At 36.8% G+C, this 20,066-nt stretch overlaps 1 protein-coding gene across 1 annotated transcript in view; it reads right to left on the bottom strand.

The window, feature by feature from the left end:
• The window catches only part of LOC121427287 (adipolin-like), a 55,151-nt gene that overhangs the window by 7,204 nt on the left and 27,881 nt on the right, over positions 1–20,066 (bottom strand). Inside the window, exons 2-6 of the mRNA XM_041623624.1 lie at positions 12,435–12,599; positions 8,126–8,237; positions 6,258–6,298; positions 2,128–2,292; positions 944–1,146 (exon numbers count right to left, since the gene is read on the bottom strand). Coding sequence (XP_041479558.1) covers positions 944–1,146; positions 2,128–2,292; positions 6,258–6,298; positions 8,126–8,237; positions 12,435–12,599 — 686 coding nt within the window. The remainder of the gene's footprint in view (positions 1–943; positions 1,147–2,127; positions 2,293–6,257; positions 6,299–8,125; positions 8,238–12,434; positions 12,600–20,066) is intronic.

Here is a 20,066-nt window from a genome sequence, read left to right on the forward strand (position 1 = left end):
TATAATTTTTTACCATGTTTTTAATGAATGAATTCAAAATAGGCCTACTTGGAATCCAGTGTGTATACGTTAATTGTTGCTATGTCGCACAAACTTACGACCAGCTTTTGTTAGAAAGCATGCATGTATATTGACAATAGACCAGTTCGGAGTGGTTTATCATGTTCATGGGCAATTTTGGTCAAATGACATTTCATTCCTTTCATTACGATAGGCAGATGTCAAAGCAAGATATTATGTAAGTATTCCTTACATATCAGGATGCAGAAATTGCATATACCTGGGGGTGTTCCACAAAGATTTAAGTATGGCTTAGAGTCACACTTAAATGTCTATTTGCGCGAAGTATAAAATGCATGACAGCATTGGTCAGATCGGGTCAGATCATGCCAAGAGGACGCGCACTATATACTGCGTATTAATCAATAAGATTTTTCAGTACGTGTCGGCATTTAAGTGCGAGTTAAGTCATACTTAAATCTTTGTGAAACACCTCCAGGTGACTAAAATTGCACACAATGAACACTCTATGAAGGTATTTGTTGCATTTCTGCTATGAATGCATTAGCATGTTATTATAACTATGTACTTGGCCAACTGTGAAATACCAGTCGCTAATACCTTCACATTTGTTCTACGGCGGCCGAACGACGAGTCGAAAATATTCGTTTTATTCCTTTTTATTAAAACCACCTATATGTAGTGATACCAAAAAAATGTTACAACGGCTGTTTTCGACTCGCTGTATATGGCCGCTGTAGAACAAATGTGACCAAGGTATAATGGACGCATTGTTCTTTGTGTGTGTGTGTGGATCTAATTAAAACTGGCATGTCTCTTCAGTACAAATGACCTTCTCCTGATCATACGCAGAATGGAAATCCGAGCGATTTTTACCGGGGATTTTTCTCAAATTAATTCAATCCAACAATGTGGTACTTACGTGTGTCTCTGGCACATGGAGTTGATACAGATGAGAATTCGAACATTATCTCGCGGCTTGAGTTCCCTTGATTTGACGTCGGAGAGCCGCTGGCCTATGTGAAGGTTTGCAGAGAGTTGGTATATGGCTGTGCGCGGGGCTGTGAATCTACCCGAACGGACATCCAACCCTCGCCCTCTCTGAAATGACCCGGTATCTATCGGCTGATAATTGGGTATATGAAGGAGAAAAAGGAATACGAGTTACGAGAAAAGGGTAGATGTAAAGGTAAGTCACTTATTTTCAGTTAGAACATAATGACTGTTTGAACATTCAGCAGAAATTATTGATCTGATTGGCTATAATAGACAAAATACAGTATGCTAATGATTCGTATCAATAAAGAACCGAATATAGTCTTTCTTATAAAGTTTACATACCATACAGATAAAGATAACTAAACCAAAAGTTCCACTTATGTAGATGCAGTCATGACCGTGGCCCAAAGAACACTGCCGCAAAGTATCCTAATGATTTTCATGACATTATACCCAAACGTATTCTTGCTACATTGTGAGGATCGGCCTTGGCATTATGCTGTATTGAATTCAATTGTTTTCAAGTTCGTTGTCAAATGTCAGAACTAACGGCTCGTCCAACTTCTCGGCAGTCGAGCTGTGCGGACATATGTCACACACATTCTAGACGTCAGAACGGCTCATCCAACTTCTCGGCAATTGGAAGTCAAAATTTGCAGACAAAATTGATATTTTGCACTTTTTCTGGACGTCAGAACGGCTCATCCAATCTCTTGGCAATCGACATTCGAGCTGTGCAGTGCAGGCAGACGAATATGTCGCACACTTTCGGGACGTGATGGTCACCATAATGACTTTATCTGGTTGGTGTGCTGTCATCATGTCCCTGCTAGCACTTCAATTGTTATATCTGAAGTAATTATTCATGCAATTATTCATAATATGTGATTGGAATTTCAATCAAAGACAGACCTTATGCACTGGCGTCACAGCGCCGCCATCTTAGAGGTTGAAGCAATAGCTTTGCACAGAGAGGCGGTCTGCTGCTGGTGAATTTCTTATAACTCCGTCTACGAGTATTCCTGTATCCTCTGAGTGAGGACGCTATGAGACTATGACGTCATGTAAACAGGGACCATTCATTTAACTCGAACCTGAACTACTCACCGTTCTAAAATTGACGACTTCAATAAGACTTTTCCCGGGAATGTCAAGGTCCCTACTGAGTTTACAATGGAAAGCAATGGGAAGGGTGGGAAGGAGTTCGAGTTCTTCAAGATTCGGAAGATGTAACTCTGTTCCTTCCGTCATGTTGAGAAGACAACTCGGACACTGAAAAGGATTTCAAAAACAATAGAAAATTGGTTAGCAGGCCTGGGGGCCGTTTCATAAAGCTATTCGTAAGTTAAGAGCGACTTTAAGAACGACTGGTGATCCTTTCTTACGCGCTAAACCGTTGCCAATGAATATACCATGTACTACAAGAAAGGATCACCAGTCGTTCTTAAAGTCGCTCTTTACTTACGAACAGCTTTATGAAACACCCACCTGGATATTTTGGAGTGTAGGTGACCGCAATAAAATGAAAGAGTTTTGAAAATCAATGAAATAAACTCATTTTTGAACGATGTCACAAGACACGAACTTTCATGTATATTGTTTGATGAATAATTACATTAGTACAATAATAATGAGTAAGAAATACGAAATCTGAATTGCTTGAACTAAAGGGACTAAACTTTACTCCGATATCTTGTCTGAATTTTATTTTTATAAGTTTAGATAAGTATACAGAAATTTCTAGCTATATATTGAATCTTTCTATTTTTCATTGTATTGATATAAACGTATTTTAATATTACCATGATCTTAGGATAAAAAGGGGGGGGGGGTTATGTTCGGAACGGAGGTGTGGCACAGGGCAGGAGTAAACATTTCCCCTTGCTCTAAAACTGGTAATGTGCCCACACTTAAAAATAGGTACCATCCTTTTCAAAATGACATTTTTTCAATTATCACAGTTTTGGGTTGGAAATTGCTTGTCATATTGTGTGTGTGGTTTTTTTTAAAGATGTCCATAACATACCCCATTCCACATTTTCTGAGATCCTTGATCGGCATACATGCAGTTGTGCTGGAAAGTTTAAAAGTGAACCCGACCACAACATGTACTCCTTCATATGCTAAGTGATGAATACAGACAACACTGAAATGTTCGGCAAGCCCAGAGAAACAAACTTTATTTAAAGGTCAAGTCCACCTCAGAAAAATTATGATTCAAATCAATAGAGAAAAATCAGACAAGCATCATGCTGAAAATTTCATCAAAATCGGATGTAAAATAAGAAAGTTATGACATTTCAAAGTTTCGCTTATTTTCAACAAAATAGTTATGTGAACGAGCCAGTTACATCCAAATGAGAGAATCGATGTCGTCACTCACTCACTATTTCTTTTGCTCGTAATGTACAATTTTTGCTCGTAATGTACAATCAGTGGATAGGCTAAAAGTTCTAATTGCAGATTTTGAAAAACTTTCTGGATTAAAAATCAATAATGACAAAACTAAAGTATTAAAATTAGGTTCATGCCAACATTTGCATCATGACTTCTCCTTCGGCGAGACCGTGGATTTTCTTAAAGTTTTAGGAGTATTTTTCACCTTAGATGAACATAAGAAAGAAGATCTTAATTACAAAGAAATCTTAAGCAAAATTAAAACACTCTTGAACTTTTGGAAGCTAAGAGATATAACGCTCATGGGGAAAATTCAACTATTGAAGGTGCATATCTATTCTAAAGTCCTCTTCCGAGCGTCTCTTACTCCTGTTCCTAAGTGGGTTTATGAGTCATTGGATAAATTAACTTTTGATTTTTTATGGAAAGGTAAGAAAGACAAAATTAATAGGAATACAATGTTTTTAGACTATAAGCAAGGAGGATTAAAGATGTTAAACTTCCCTGTACAGGTAAAGGCACAGCGAATAATGTGGATTAAAAGACTTTTAAATAAAGATGAAGATATGAAATGGAAACGGTACTTTAATTTTGCCACTAAACATTTGGGTGGAGATTTGTTATTTTCATGTGACTATATACCAGGTTTATTGAAAGTAACAGCTTCCAAATTTTACATGGACTTATTAGAAGAGTGGGTAAATATAAGACATACTAGAAGTACAGAGTTTGGGAAAGTGGTGATTTTTAATAATAAGCTTGTTCGATATAAAGGGAGTTGTATATTTGATAAGATTCTATACGATAAAGGGGTTTATAGACTGCATCATATTTTGGACAATAACGGTAAACTAAAATGTGATACACATTTTCTTAATTTGAATTTAGATGCAAATGATGTTAAAAAAATTAAGCATATTTATGCCTGTTTACCTGTTAGTTGGAAGAACAATAGTGAAATGAATGCAAAGCATAACTCTGGAATCGATTTCAATTTGGGTAAGAAAATGACTAATTTGATGTTTTTAAAATCAAAAGAAATATACGAACAGCTGTTATATAAAAATGAAATTAAACCTTCCATTTTTGACAGAATTAGAACGAATTATGATCTTACCAATAAGGAAATAGAAAGTATATTTTTAAGACTAAGATATTGCACACTGAATAGTCGATTAAGGGAGTTCCAGTATAAACTCTTGCATAATATTTTATACACTAACCACCACCTTTTCCGTTTTGGTCTTATTTCGACCAATTTATGCTCATTTTGTGAAAGGGAAGAAGAAACGTATGAACATCTATTTTATACTTGTGAATTTTCAAAATCACTTTGGGATCTATGTGCAAGAAGTTTAAATTTTGAAATAGATAAATTTAGTTGGCAGGAAATTCTTTTCGGGAAGCAGGAGAAAAGTAAAGGTAAATATCAATTAATTAATCATGTCTTGATTTTAGTTAAATATCTTATTTACAAAAACCGAGAATTAAAAAAACCTCCTTCATTGATTGAAATAAAAAATAGTATTAGGGGGGATCAAAGAGAAGAAAAGAAATTAGCAACAAAGAGGGGGACTCTTACAATCCATTTCTGTAAATGGGAAAACTTAAATATTAGACCATATACTGGAGCCCAGAGCCAGTTCTCCACCGGATAGGGGATGGGGGTGTTCAAGGGAGGGTTGGGGGGGGATGACAAGGGCTGAGAAAAAAAAAATCATAATCCTTTTTTCTTTTATCCTTTTTTCTCTCTGATCATGTCATATATTTTGTTAATATTTCATTTTGTAATTGCTGAAACGCATTAGTATATTAATTTCTAGTATTTTTGAAGTAATTGTATAAGTATAAGTTGTATAATTATATTGTAATGGATTTATTGTATAATTTGTAATTATGTTTCAAATAGTCTGTACGAAGTATGTATGTTGATTTGAGAGAATATAATAAAACATCCTTTAAAAAAAAAACTCACTATTTCTTTTGTTTTTTATTGTTTGAATTATACAATATTTCAATTTTTACGAATTTGATGATTAGGACCTCATTACCTGAAGCACAAAATGTTAAAATAATGGAATTCCACGTGTTCAGGGAGGAATGAAACTTCATTTCACATGACAATGACGAGAAAATAAAAATATTTCATATTTTATATAATAAAATACAAAAGAAATAGTGAGTGAGTGATGTCATCAACTCTCTCATTTGGATGTAACTGGCTCGTTCATATAACTATTTTGTTGAAAATAAGCGAAACTTCAAAATGCCATAACTTTCTTATTTTACATCCGATTTTGATGAATTTTTCAGTGTTATGCTCGTTGAATTTTTCTCTTTTTATTCAAATCAAGTTTTTGTTGGGGTGGACTTGTCCTTTACTGTAATATTTCATCACCCGTCTTCATAATTGAATATCTTTAATATGACAGAACTTGAATACTTTAAATATGTTCATTTTCTGGTGGGGTTCACTGAATTTGGGGCACCACTCTTTTCATGTCTACGAATTCATGTAAAAGGGTTGCGCCCATAGCCCATAGGCGGCGGAAGCGGGGGGGGGGGACGTGTCCCCCTTAATTTTTTTTGGGGGGCGGTCCCCCCCTAAATTTTGTTTTGATAACCTTTTTTTTGCTTGTCAAAAATTTGTTGGTTAGCAACTCATAAAATTTCTAATTTAGGTTCAAAACCTCTCTTGGGGGCGCTTGTCAAATTTTTTGCCTGTGTCCATCCCAAAAATTCAGGTGGACACCCCCTAAATTTTCTGGCTTCCGCCGCCAATGGTTGCGCCCCCATTTGACCCAGCCACCCCCACTGAATTAGTTAGCAGTGAATCATACCTTTTCTCCAATAATAATCTGCGCTCGTCTTTCTGCCGCTTCTGTTGAATAGATCGGGAAAAAACGAATAAGAATGATAAGAAACCGAGTTTTAGATATAAATGGAAATACGAGATCTACCTTAATAAGAAAAGTAAACAATCATCGTCTTTGTCAACTAGCGGCACGATCAAAGACTTTAAGAACGGGACCGAAAAACTACATTTGATTTTATTCCTTAACAAACGACTTGTCAGATCTATTGAAAAATATAACCTTGAATTTGTGATCTTTCCTTCGCCATAAAAACGGTCATTGATCATCATTACCATCCATCACTTTGTAAAATTGTGTTTTAATATCATTTTCAAGGAATAATACACAATCAAAGTGGAATCTAAGTAAAGTCCTTGATCAAAGTTAAGGTAATGAAACGAGCGAAGTTGTAGCCACCACGGAGAGATTTTTTTTTTACTTCTGCCAAGAAATTGGAATTACGTGGTCAGATAATAGTCTGATTTACTTTCATTATTAAGTATATATATTGCTTTAACAAGACTCATGTCATATCATGTTTGTATTATTATTATTATACAGGAAATAGTCTGTATACAAATGAGTGACCCCATTGCCGATATGTCACTTCCACGTGTGAAACATTCAACGAATCAAATAGTTTTTCTGATCCACAATTGTAAAATATATTTTTGGCACCTGTTTCAATGTGAGAAATTATCAATTATATTATCATTGTGATATACAGTGCGATTATCTAGGTATATTATTATCCTCCCATACATATATATATGTGTCTAGTCATATAGTTTTACAGGTGTTTCTCGACACGAGCACCCTTCCGCTAGTGAATCTCTCATCACAATTTAATTGCTTGAAGATTATATGCTGAACTCATCGTGTGAGAGTTAGCATCTCTATATAATTATGTGATGTTCCGTTTTCTTTTAGGCAAATCTCAGCTTATTTCACGACATTGATGGTAATTAAAGTGTAAATCAGTAACCGAAACCGCTAGGGTGTTGCTGGCTTCCATTCGCAATAAGGGACCAAACATCAGGAAATAATTCCTTTAAGGGTTATTATCGGTTGGCCCTTTAAAAGCATCCGAGTTAACACTCTCTTCTGCATAACTCCCATTTCCCTTTTCCTATCCCCCCCCCCCACGAGTCGAGAAATTGAAAACGGAGCTGCGAGATCATTAACCTACAAAACCCATTCAATAGTTCCTTCAGTGGGCTTTTCCAAACCTCTCCTTCACGCGTGATGTATTGCCCCTCGTCACACCTTCTAAAACATGTAAAAGAAATATAACTGTCGCATAGAAAATTCTTTGATTCTGGCTGGAGTTGTAATCTATTGCCCGTCAGTCTCCCCCTTTATTAACTTCTTTGTCCTGGAAGTTAGCTTTAGAGGAAGGCTTTTATCAATGATGTGAATGAAATATGTGTCATATAATATTACTGTTCGTTCGTATGAAGTCTTTGTAATGATCGCCAAAGCGGTACCGTACTTGTCCACGTCTGTTCAATTTAACAATACTATAATACAATTAAGAACGCTGCTTAAATTTTGAAGCAACATTGTTTAAGCCCAATACTCTAACTGTTACAAAACAAAATGTTCAAACTTTCTTGGAATTGATTAACATTTTTTAAACAACTTCTCTGAAAATTAAAACAATAGTTACAGGCTGAAACAACGTGCTTAAAATTTTTAACATCGTTTTTACAGTGAACACTTGGCGAATACTTTCAATACAAAATCTAATAAAATGTATAAATTTCTGAAAACGATGACATCTATTTTTTGTGAAGACTGTTTTTTTAAACTTAAAAACCATAATTGAACATTTATCTATACACATTTATTACCTCTAATCAGTGTTCTAAATTCTGTAAGTAGTTCCTGCTTTGTGATCTGTGCCCCAGGTGGGCCGGCAGGGCCCTGAGGCCCGGGTGGTCCAGCGGGCCCCTCCGCTACTGGCTGAAAAACGAGATAAAAAAAGATGATTGCAAAATTAAAACATTTACAAATTTACAAATTTTGCAAACATTAGCTGTGCAGGCCTTGGATGGTTCGAATCTTATTGTTGTGGGAGTTTTATGAAGATGTTCGCAAGTTACGAGCGAATTTTAAAACGACTGGTGATCATTTCTTAAGGTAAATTATGCGCACTAATTTTTTTTTTTATTATTGAGCTCCTTTAAGAAAGGATCACCAAATTCGTCCGCCCAAAAATTTGGGAGCAAAAAAGAAAGGGTCTTCAACCACAAATAAAGGATTTCGTACCAGAAAAAAAGGTCTTCAACCAAGAACAAAATTTGACTAGCAAAATAAAAAAAATTGTTTAAGTTCAAAGGAGCGGGCCATGGATCAGTTGTGACTCGTCAGGGGGCAGTCTGCCCCCTCCCCGTGGGTACGTTATTGCCAGTCGATTGTAAAGTCACTCGCGTAACTTTATATAGGAACAACTTTATGAAACACTCACACAGGGTCCCGTCTCACAAAGAATTGCGATTGATCTTATATACCACAACTGTGGAAAGCCAACAACTCCAATATCTAAAATGCATATGTGTGCTCAAAGTGTTTTATAAATTCTAATATAAAAATCATATATGCTTCATCGTTCCGACAATCAGTGTGCTCATTTTTGTTTCCGAAGGAATATTTCGCAAGATTCCTGTATGAAAATTATGACATTGATGGATTTCCATATAGTTGAAGTTGATCAGCCTTATCCGTCACTGGAGGTGGCTACAAGAATTACTGAAAGTTTCTTAAACTGTAAGGGATGTTTATACGCTTGGAGTACAAAAAGGTACATTTTTTTTAAAGAGTCGGGGTGAATAAAAAGAACATTCCTTGCGAACTATAAAAATAGGAAGTCGGAAACTTTTCGTCCAGGTATCTCTCGTATTTTGTGAACCACATATTTTATGTTGTATCGGCGCGTTGACGCGTGGAGCGATTTGAGCTTGCCTATTGTTATCAAATTCAATTTCAAGAATACCTGTAAAAACCGTGAAATAAGATCTTTTGGCGAAGGTGTGAATACTAATTGCTTCACGACTTGCTCCATTTACCATCACTGGTCCTTTTCTCTTCTCGTTATGTTCTCCAAAATCCACCGAGCTTAAAAAGAATTGTTGAAAAAAAAATCTACTTTTCTCTTACAATTCTCCCAAATGATGCGATAAAGCAGCGCACCCAAGGACGTGTTAGTCGTTATGAGAGGGCGACAATTGGGCGACAAAACCGCAAAATAATGAGAGTCGCTAAGGGTCATTTCATTCTCCTGAAAGTTCTTTTTTTTCACCAGCACCCCTGGAAGAAAAGTTCTTGATATTGGTATGAATTGGTTAGCGTGATCCCATGTATGCGTCTCTCGGAAACTATCGCTCTGGTGTACTGATGGTGATTGTAGTCAAACGGTCTTTGGAACTTGATATTGAACAATCATCAGCAACCTTGCACGATGAACAAACTATTTTACTTTCATAATCCTCCAGCAAGCCACAGTTTAAATATGTTCAAGGCGGGTTTGTCGGAGATCTGAAATTATTCGAGTCGGGCGAAAAAGGCTAGCCAGAATGATTAGATTTTCATTTCATGACTATTTATGAGAATGAATTTCATTTTGAAGTAAAAGGTCAAGTCCACCCCAGAATAATGTTGATTTGACTAAATAGAGAAAAATCAAACTTACTGAAAATTTCATCAAAGTCGGATGTAAAATTTATGACATTTCAAATTTTCGCTTATTTTTCACAAAACAGTGATATGCACGACTCAGTGACACGCAAATGGGACAGACGATGATGTCCCTCACTATTTCATTTGTTTGAATTACACAATATTTCTTTTTTTTTACAGATTTCAAAATAATGACCAACTTGACCGGACCATGTAGTATTAAACAATGCTAATTCCTCATTTTTAGGGAGGAGTTAATCGTTGTTTCACTTGAAAATGAGGAGAAAATTAGAATACTTCATATTTCATATAGTAAAATATTTTTTAAAATGGTGAGTGGATGACGTCATCAGTCTCCTCATTTGCATACCAACTAGGATGTGCATATAACTGCTTTGTGAAATTAAGCGAAACTTAAAAATGTCACAACTTTCTTATTTTACATCCGATTTTGATGAAATTTTCATTGTTTACTTGTTAGATTATTCTCTTTTCATTAAATCATCTTTTTGTTGTTGGGTGAGCTTGTACTTTAAGATACGGTTGCCCGTATTCATATGTTCAAAGTTATGAAGGAGGTGCCGAACTAAAGTTTCAAAGTGAAGGTGAAGAAAAAAGAGCACCAGACCTGTACTCCCCGACATTGCAGTAACATGAAACAAAGGATTCATGTTCTATTTACCACTGTCTTGTTGGTATTTTGTTATTTGTGTTTTTTCTTTTATTTGGTAGTACTGTATAACGAAATTCTATGTATCATTTACGCGTTGTATTTTTTATTTGGAAGTACTTGTATACGAAAATAATGAGTATCATTTTCATACTTGGGTTTGAGACTATGATGTAGGTCTGAATTATATTAGTAATAGTAGTAGTTACAACTATTAGTAATAATTAGTAATAATTGATTGCAACTGCAATTTAAGTTAAATGGCACAATAATTTGGTTTGTGTCATTAGAAAAACGTTTATTTTATAACTAAAATACCTATATTGGTCGTCGGACTTCAAAACGATGTTTGAGGTTTGAGTATACTCAAATTTACGTCACAGCAGCCTGCATACTTAAGGGTTTTTTTTCTCTGTCTTTTCTTTTAATAATGAGTGGCATCGAACTTTAGTTCATACTCGTTAAACAACCCTGTAGACCATGCAGACTAAAGATCGTTTTGCCAGTTTAGGAGCGGTTTTCTTAAGGGTCTAATAACATTGTCAAACCTTCTTTTTGAGGACTCTTGTCATCCCTGTCACAAATAATCACAAGAATAGAAATAATAACTGTCAATCAAAACAAGAATGGCAGGGGGTCCATTTTAACACTCTGGATGATTCTAAACTAAGATACCGAGAAGAAAAGCTTGCAGTGTGGGGGTGTCATCACCGGTGGGCTAAGCCCCCTCTAACCCCCCGAGCCCCCTCCCGATCACAATTCAACGGACACCCGTAATGCTTGAAGACGTCGTGACACAAAGGATAGCTTCCCAGTGGCGCTTCTCAACAGGACAACGGACAATGGGGAGTATTCCATGAAACAATTAGTCAGTGATCATCACTGATTTTCGTTATAAGGTACTGAAATCCTCGCACGTGATTGGCTCGGAGCAATTTTTTCAGTGAAAGTCACTGACAAGTTGTTTCATGAAACACTCCCCTAACTTACATGGCCTAGGGGGTACCATTCTCAGTTTGCTTCTACAAGCTTTTCGTCGTCTTGAATATGTCAAGAGCCTTCGCCTATTGTCTGGTGGTATTGATGAAAAACACTAAGGAGAAAATGTGATTGGATTGCTTGGTCGAGTGTATGCATTCTGCGTGATTATTGTGGGTGCTTTTGAACTAAGGAATGCCGAAGCGATACACTTTACTTGGTGAACGCCTGGTTTTAATGAAGTAAGATCACCATTGGTCGTCTCATAATACACCAATTAGTTTGTCTTTACGGTTTAAGGTTTCTGAGACACCTTCTTTAAAGGTCTTGCCTGTTCTTATCTCAAATTTCAGAATATATTAACAATTTGAGTTCTAAAATTGCAATTCATTCAAACGTTGCGATATCAAACCAAGTCTGTCACGTCATTTGTTAATATTTCAGAGGACTTGAAGTGATTAGCATATGGATGTATATTCCGAAAAATAATGCTGTATTGTCTCTGTGAAACGTTCTGAAAGTGTTCGTATGGTGATCGTGAAGCCAAGAAAGTAAGCTCAATGAAAGCCAAAATCACCATCAATGTCAAATTAAACCAATAATTGCCAAATTTTGATGAAAATGCTACAAACTTTATTCGTCGATGAGCAAATACTCGCTGTTATTGTTCTATTCACGGCCGAAGTCGACAAATTGGCTACCAAAATTCACAAAACTTAAACATGTTAAAGCACAGCGATTTGTCATCGAGTGTCCTTCAGGGCCACCGTAATATTGATGCATTACTTTTATGTGGCACTGGAACAGACAAATGAATAAAAACAGTGACTACTCACCAATCTTCTTGAATTCTTTTTGTCTTTATTTTTCTTCTCGCATTTCTTTTTCGATGATGTCGACGACGATGACGATGTTGAGGATCCCGATGTTCTCGATGAATGGCGAACGAACGACAACCAACTTCCTTCGGGGTCGACTTTGCGAGGTGGGTCATCTGTCTGCTGCAAATTAAAAAAAGGAAAAATACTATATAGCGTTCCATGTTGTTGAACCCATTTAGTGCGTTAACCTTTACATTTTGTAAAATTGCAAGAAGTTCGTTCATTTCTATAGTGTAAAATCATCATCTTCTAATTGAAAATTATATAATGAATCTATATATATATATATATATATATATATACTTTAATCTTACTTTACTCTGAAGACAATCTACCCTAAGAAGATTTCTAGTTCAAATTGGCAACATGATACAATTCCCGTACAAATCTTTTTCGATTGCTTGTTCTTAAAAGAAGAATTGGGCATTGTTTTATTGAAAGATATGTAATCCCCAACGTTCTCGTCAAATATTAGAATATTGGTCAAATTTAGCCATAACATGTTCATGACGATCTTAAACAGATACTATAAAGTCAGACGTACATTCAAGATACTTTCAAGATTCTGTTTCTGTTAAGGTAACTCCCTTAGGAACTCGACAGGATAGCTTTTGCAGATAAACGCCAAACTGGTATATATACCCAAGTGTGACGTTGCCATGGTGTCATGGCGGGCTGGTTCTAAACTGAGTCGCAGCTGACGATCGTCTGTCCACATGTATGACTTTGGCTAGTCTGAAAAATTCCGATTTTCTCATACTCACTCTGCCGATTCATTTGTTTAGAATCAGGCCGCCATGACACCATGCCAACTGACGTCTAGGTTAATCAGTCATAGTGGCTGACGGTATAGACGACATGTATGACTCTTGGGTCTTTTATCAAAGTGGAGACAATGGCAGAGTGGGGATTCGAACTCACAACCTTGCGATTACGAGTCCAATGCTTTAACCACTCGACCACATCGACCCGATTGCTCTAACCACTGGACTACACGACACAATTCTCTCAGCATAGAGGAGAATCATTGATTTAGAACAAAAGGGGAAAACACTGACAATTATATTTTTTCATTCTGAATACTTTATCAGTCCGAATGAAGCCGTTGGTAATGAATATTTATGGAAGTATGATGAATACACTTAAAGATAAAATTTTATTATGTATATTGTCAGGCGCGTACGCAGGATTTTTGAAAGGGGGGGTTCGAGCTGATTTTTTTTTTAAATCTCCCGCCCAGTCTCTAAAAAGTGATGAGCGGGGGGGGGGGGAGGTGATGATTTTTTTTCTCTTTTTTTTCAGCGCTTCAAATAAGACAATAACATTTAAGTGGGGACGGGGTATGTAACAGTGCGGTCATGACCCGCGAGCGAGCAGAAATGTTCTCGTTTTTGCGTTGAAAACATAACCTTTTTGTCAATAGTTTGTTGGTATCATAGTCGATGCTACATGTCCTTCGGATCGTAGCACTCATGATATGGCCTTGATCAGAACACTAGAAACTTGAGAAATGTCATGAATAATTACGAGCGAGCGGAGCGAGCGAGCCGAAATGTTTGCGTTTTTCCGTCAAAACATACAATTCTTCTCAATAGCTTGTTGGTAATGATTACATATTAGTTGATGATACATGTCCTTCTGCTCGTAAGTCTCATGATATGGCCTTGATCAAGAGACTAGAAACTTAAGAAATTTCATAAATGATTACGAGCGAGCGGAGTGAGCGAGCCGAAATTTTCGCGTTTTCCCGTCAAAACATACATTTCTTGTCAATAGTTTGTTAGTAAATCAAGTATTAGTCGATGCTGCATGTCCTTCTATTCGTAACACTCATAATACGGCCTTGAACAGGAGACTAGATACTTATGGAATTTCATAAATTATTACGAGCGAGCGGAGCGAGCTAACCGACATTTTAGCGTTTTCCGTCATTTTGGTTTTCATATCAATTGGTAAAACATATTTTGTAAGAAAACGTTTGTCTTTGTCTTGGTTCACTTGTATTCATAAGTATACATCATGATAATCATGTATGGCCTTGTTAATGGCGATTCCGTGATCATGTCGGCGACATGCGGAAATAAAAGATATAATAAAATGGAGCGAGCGAAGCGAGCGGAAATTTTTTCTGTGTTTTTCGTCGGAAACATGAGATTCTGTTCATTATTGCTGTCATATACATTATTGGGTAGGGGAACTGTCCGTAACCAGACCAAGGAGTTATCAGGCGCTTGCCCGATAACTCCTTGACCAGACCGACCTCTGGGGAGACAAGCAAAAAAAAAAAAAAAAAAAGGGGGGGGTTGAACCCCCTACCCCCCCCTTTGCGTACGCGCCTGTATATTGTCACATCGAAGCGCAACTTCAATCTTCACATCATGTTCGAAGATTAGGTTTCAGAAGTCACTGTTTAAATCTAAACTTACTAATAGGGATTGTGACCTATTGGTTTCATAGAATCTTGATGCAATGATCTATTTATTTTCTTTTTCTTTTTTAATTCAAAACTAAAAACGCTGGACAACAGGAAGGGTAGTAAAATTGAACAACACGCGTCTAATTTTCGCGGAAAATCCATCAAACACTCGAGTCTACAGAAGCCCTCGGTTTATCTGGTTACCGCAACCAAGGTTCAACACCTTAGCGTTCGTAATCCATTCTAAATCGACACCTTAAAAGATTTTAATCCCTATTTCAAACACAAAACCACATGAAAGAGCTCAAAGGTGCGAAAAGCTAATGCTAACCAACGGAACATACTTTATCACCATTTTAATCTCATTTGCAAAGCATCCGATTTTCTTCTAGTCCTGGTCACACGTTGCCGCGAAAAATGCATCGCCAGCTAGTGATGTGTTTTTAAATGAAATTGAATTGTATAATTGCTTCCAAATATACTTTTCATAACATACGAAAATTTACAATTCTGTTCTAGTTTCTGTTCTTATAAGCTTCAAGAATTTGATTGAGTCTCGTGTATAATTGTACACGGCATGAAATGTGAATATTCACATTTCTTTTCGAGTGTTCAAAACTTCAACGGCGTTTCCGCTTTATGTTCCTTTAATTATCATAATTATACTTAAGAAATTGTACATCTTATTGTTATGCGTTAAATGATAGAGTATAAGCTGCATTTTACGTTTGTGCAAACTGATTGCCAAATTACAAGGTGGTGGTGTCCAAATTTGTGGAATAAATGTTAATATTGTATGTCTTAATAGAGGCAGCCCCTTCTAATTATTGAATATGAGCTAAATTTGGCAAATTAATGTTGCGAAATCCAACGAAAAAGGGAACAGTGTGACAATAAGTGAAGTTTATAAGTAATATTAAATAAGTCTATCTGACTCAGGTTATAGACCTATTGCTGATGTTGTAAGTTATTGTGTGACCGGGGCAAGAAGTTCAAAAAAGTTGACGACGCCTTTTCTAAACTTTACCTTTTCCTCCCCTTCTTTTCGAACCCGATAAATGTTCTTTACGCGAAAATCAAACAGTGTTATAGTCGTTGATTACAAAGGACAAAGTTTGCATATTTGTTCAGATATACAAGAATACGGCAGGCGATAAACTATACACGATTGGGGAAGATTAAAAAAGCGCCAAAATTGGGTCTTGGACAAATCTTGGAATTTCGTCAGGGCAAACAAACTGACTTCTTCTTTCGTGAATGAGCCCGAAGCATGGAGTCATGGGGGATTTCTTAGGCTATATTGGTTTTGCAATCTGGAGGGACCTGGTCCTTTTATCGACAGGAGTTAGCCTAGTTTTGAAAACTAGTTTAGAGCACGCTCATCAAAGCAAAATTATGGGAACAATTATCGAAGAATCGGGATTGGCGCCACGCTTTTACGATTGAATAATCGCACAATCAACAAGCACCTTGATAAATTCAAATGATTGCATGTCGTTAGTGTTGGAAACAAATTATTTGCTCTGAGATTTGGGAATATACTTTTCAATAAATCGTATTTTTTTAAAGCTAAATAAATAGAATTACATTCGTGAAATAAATTAAGACCATATAAAACAGTTTATTTTTTATGAAGATTATTGAAAATCAATCAACTTTGAGCAAACTCTTCGAACTTCTACCTATATCAAATTGGAACTAAACAGTAATCTTACGAATGGAAATTTGATATTGTAGAAATCAAGGAGGGAGGTAGGTTCAAAAGTTATTAAATGTGGATGGGAGCTTATTGCAGTGCTTTTCTAATTACACAACTAAGATGCTTAACTTAAAATATCAATGACTTCATGTTGAAAAGGCACTTTTCACTGAAAATCTCATCACTTATATCACAAATGTAGAAACATTTTGTGCTTATTAGGAATGAGTAGGCTATAATAATATAGAAGGTTCGGCACCCCTGTCAAACTATGGGTGAGGACCACGAACCCCCCCCCCCCCCCACCCCACACACACGCACACGCCTTCACACGATACCTCATACACCATCTAACCTGGTTATCGATTTGCCAGGGCTACGGGTTGTTTTCCAGAGGAAGATTTAGATAAAAATTCTAGAACCTATAACATGCCGCACGCAATGGATATAATATGGGCAAGCAAGATCTCTGAAGACCGATTTAAGAATGCTCGCAGTCAATAGAGTCTAGCAATGCCAAGCAAAATGAGGAAATGTTGGGGATCTTCACTAAAAAGGCATCGGTCACTCTAGAAATAATAGGCCTACCAATGCTTTTTTTTACAAACTATGCATCCGATAAATGTATACAAGCACTCGATTCAGGTCTTTTTAATTTTTTTCCTTTAGATAGACTAACCAGATTAGATTTTTGTTTAATCTATCATTAGTGGCTTATCGGTCCTAATGATAATCCAGATGGATCCATTAAAATGCGTATCCTAATTTTGTAGTGGCGAGGTCAGAACCATTTTCATTCTGCATCCGAAATTGTACTCGCTTTGGCCTTTAAAAGGATTCTAAAACGACAACGCGACAGGATCAGGCTCTAATTTCAAAGCGCGATTCACGTGGGACCGCTTTGACTGAGGGGACTGAAATGACCGCGCAATCTCAAGGGGCGTAAAACCAACAAGGAGAAGTAGGGATTACAAGGTTTAGGAAAACCTTTGTGGGTTTTTGCTTCACAAAAGGGGCGACACGTCTTCGATATGAAAAGGGCAAATTTCTATCGACTATTCAGCATCCATGGAGAAATGGAATTGGAACAAGTTTGAGGGCAGCAAAAAGACTGCTACACTTAGTGCCTCATGTATTGAAGTAGGGATTGGAGAGGGCCTGTATGGGGGAGAGGGGAGAGAAGTGAATAATGTGTAGCTCTCTGACTTAAGTAATGAATAATTATATTTACAAAAATAGAAAGTGAACTTACATGTTACATTACGACTTTTATTTCTAATATTATTCATATCTTGAGAGAGGTGCTCTTATTCGCCGGGAGGAGGGGTTTCATAAATAGAAAGATGTAGAAAAAAAATACAACAGAATGGGGCATTTGGAGAGAGGGCAACCGCCGGGCAAGACATGAGTGAATGAGGGTGTGTGGTGTTTCATGCAGATGCAAATACTTATGGTGATGTGGGTGTATGTGGGATATGGGGCTGTGTGTATTATCTCAAAGAGAGATAGGAATAGAGAAACTGTATGTCGGTTTGTGTGTGTGCGCGTGTTTTTGAGTGTGTCGGTTCATGTGTGTGTATGTGGAGGTGCCGTGGCCGAGTGGTCTAAGGCGCCTGACTATATACATGGAAAGTCCGGGGTTCGATCCCCGGCCGCGGCACCTATTCCCGTGAGCAAGGCAGTTGATCTACAATGCTCTTTTATCCTGCTTTCAAATAAATGGAAATGCTGTATGCATTATTGGTAACTAGGTGTGCACTTGTTTAAAAAAAAAAAAAAAAGTATGTGTGAAAAGGAGGGTGGATGTGTATATAGAGGTTAATATGTGAGTGTTTGAGAAGGAGAGTGAGTGTGGATAATTATGTGTGACAGAGATAGAGAGAGCATGTGTGTGAGAGAGGGTGTGTGTGTATGTGTTTTTGTATGTGTGAAAATGAGGGTGGGTGTATATAAAGAGGTTAATATGTGAGTGTTTGAGAGAGAGCAGGGACGTGAGATGGAGAGAGAGAGCACACTGTAAAAACTGTGGTGTTAAACTGACACCAATTGGTGTTAATAGAGGACCACACCCTGAGGTGTTAAAATAACACCCTAGAGATTGAACATAACACCAAAGAGTGTAAATGTAACAACCATGGTGTTGTAATAACACCTATAGGTGTAAAACTAACACTACCAGTTTAACACCCGTGTAAAATAACTGGTGTGGTCCTCTGCGCCGGTTAACACCATAGTTTTTGCTGTGCATGTGTGAGAGAGGGTGTAGGGGTGCGTGTGTATGTGTAGAAAGATGATATGTGAGTGTGGTTGTAAGTGAGCGAGACTGAGTGTGTTTGTTTGTGTGAGGTAGAGAAAAAGAGGAAGATCGAGAGGGGAGGGGTTGTAAGTGGAGTGTGGTTGTAAGTGGAGTGGGGTTGTAAGAGGGGAGTGTGGTTGTAAGTGAGCGAGACTGAGTGTGTTTGTTTGTGTGAGGTAGAGAAAAAGAAAGAGGAAGATCGAGAGGGGAGGGGGTAAACTTCCATTTTAAGACAGAAATTTCCTTCTTTCCCGCATCAATAATAGCTGCCAAGAGACATCGAACAAGACATTTTCTGTCCATTGTATTTCTGTATACGAGACTTATTTTCTCATGTTTTAGTGAAGTCGCCATTGTGGCGAGGTCCCTTAACCAATCTCATACATTATCAGGCAGCACATACAAAAGAGTCCTGCCAGGGTGGTCACATCAACTTATGGATCGTAGAATCTCACTTCCCCCCTTGCATCATGTTCATACTCAATTTCTTCTTCTAAAACCACTTTTTCTCCTTTATTTTGTTCCTTCATTCATTTCATTTTTTAATGTATCCTTTTGTTACTGTAATGGTTATTTTTCTTATTCCTATTGGATTATTTCATTAAATCATTAATTTTTGTTTTTCAGGGATTTTCATTTGATCTTTCAAGCCATATTTTGTTTTAGTTTCGTATGTTTATTTCTTTCAAATTCTTAGTCCATTTTATTCAAATATGCATATCTTGACTTGGACGAGTGTTGTTGCTGTAGCTTCTTTCGAGCTCTAAATCCCATCCAGATTTCTGCATTTTTTTCCAAATGTAAATCCTTGACTTTGCATATCCATCTTTCCCTTTGTGTCCTCTCTTTTTTTATAATTCGATTTTCCCTTTTTCCATTTATATTTTAGCTTTATTCTTCTCTGTCAGAATTTCTTTACATTATAATTTCTTTTTATAATTCGATTTTCCCCTTTTCCATTTATATTTTAGCTTTATTTTTCTCTGTCAGAATTTCTTTAGATTATCTCTCTTCTTATTTCCTTCACTCCTAGATCCCCTTTCTCTTAATAAGAATAATTCCCCACTATCTTTTTTTTTATTAATATACACCCGTTTTTTTTTACTTTAACCCTTTCAATTTGACTGTCCCAATGTATATACGTCTTCCTAATGACTAAACCCGATCTTCGGTATT

This window comes from Lytechinus variegatus, chromosome 14 (genome assembly GCF_018143015.1).
Source record: "Lytechinus variegatus isolate NC3 chromosome 14, Lvar_3.0, whole genome shotgun sequence".
Taxonomy (NCBI): Eukaryota; Metazoa; Echinodermata; class Echinoidea; order Temnopleuroida; family Toxopneustidae; genus Lytechinus; species Lytechinus variegatus.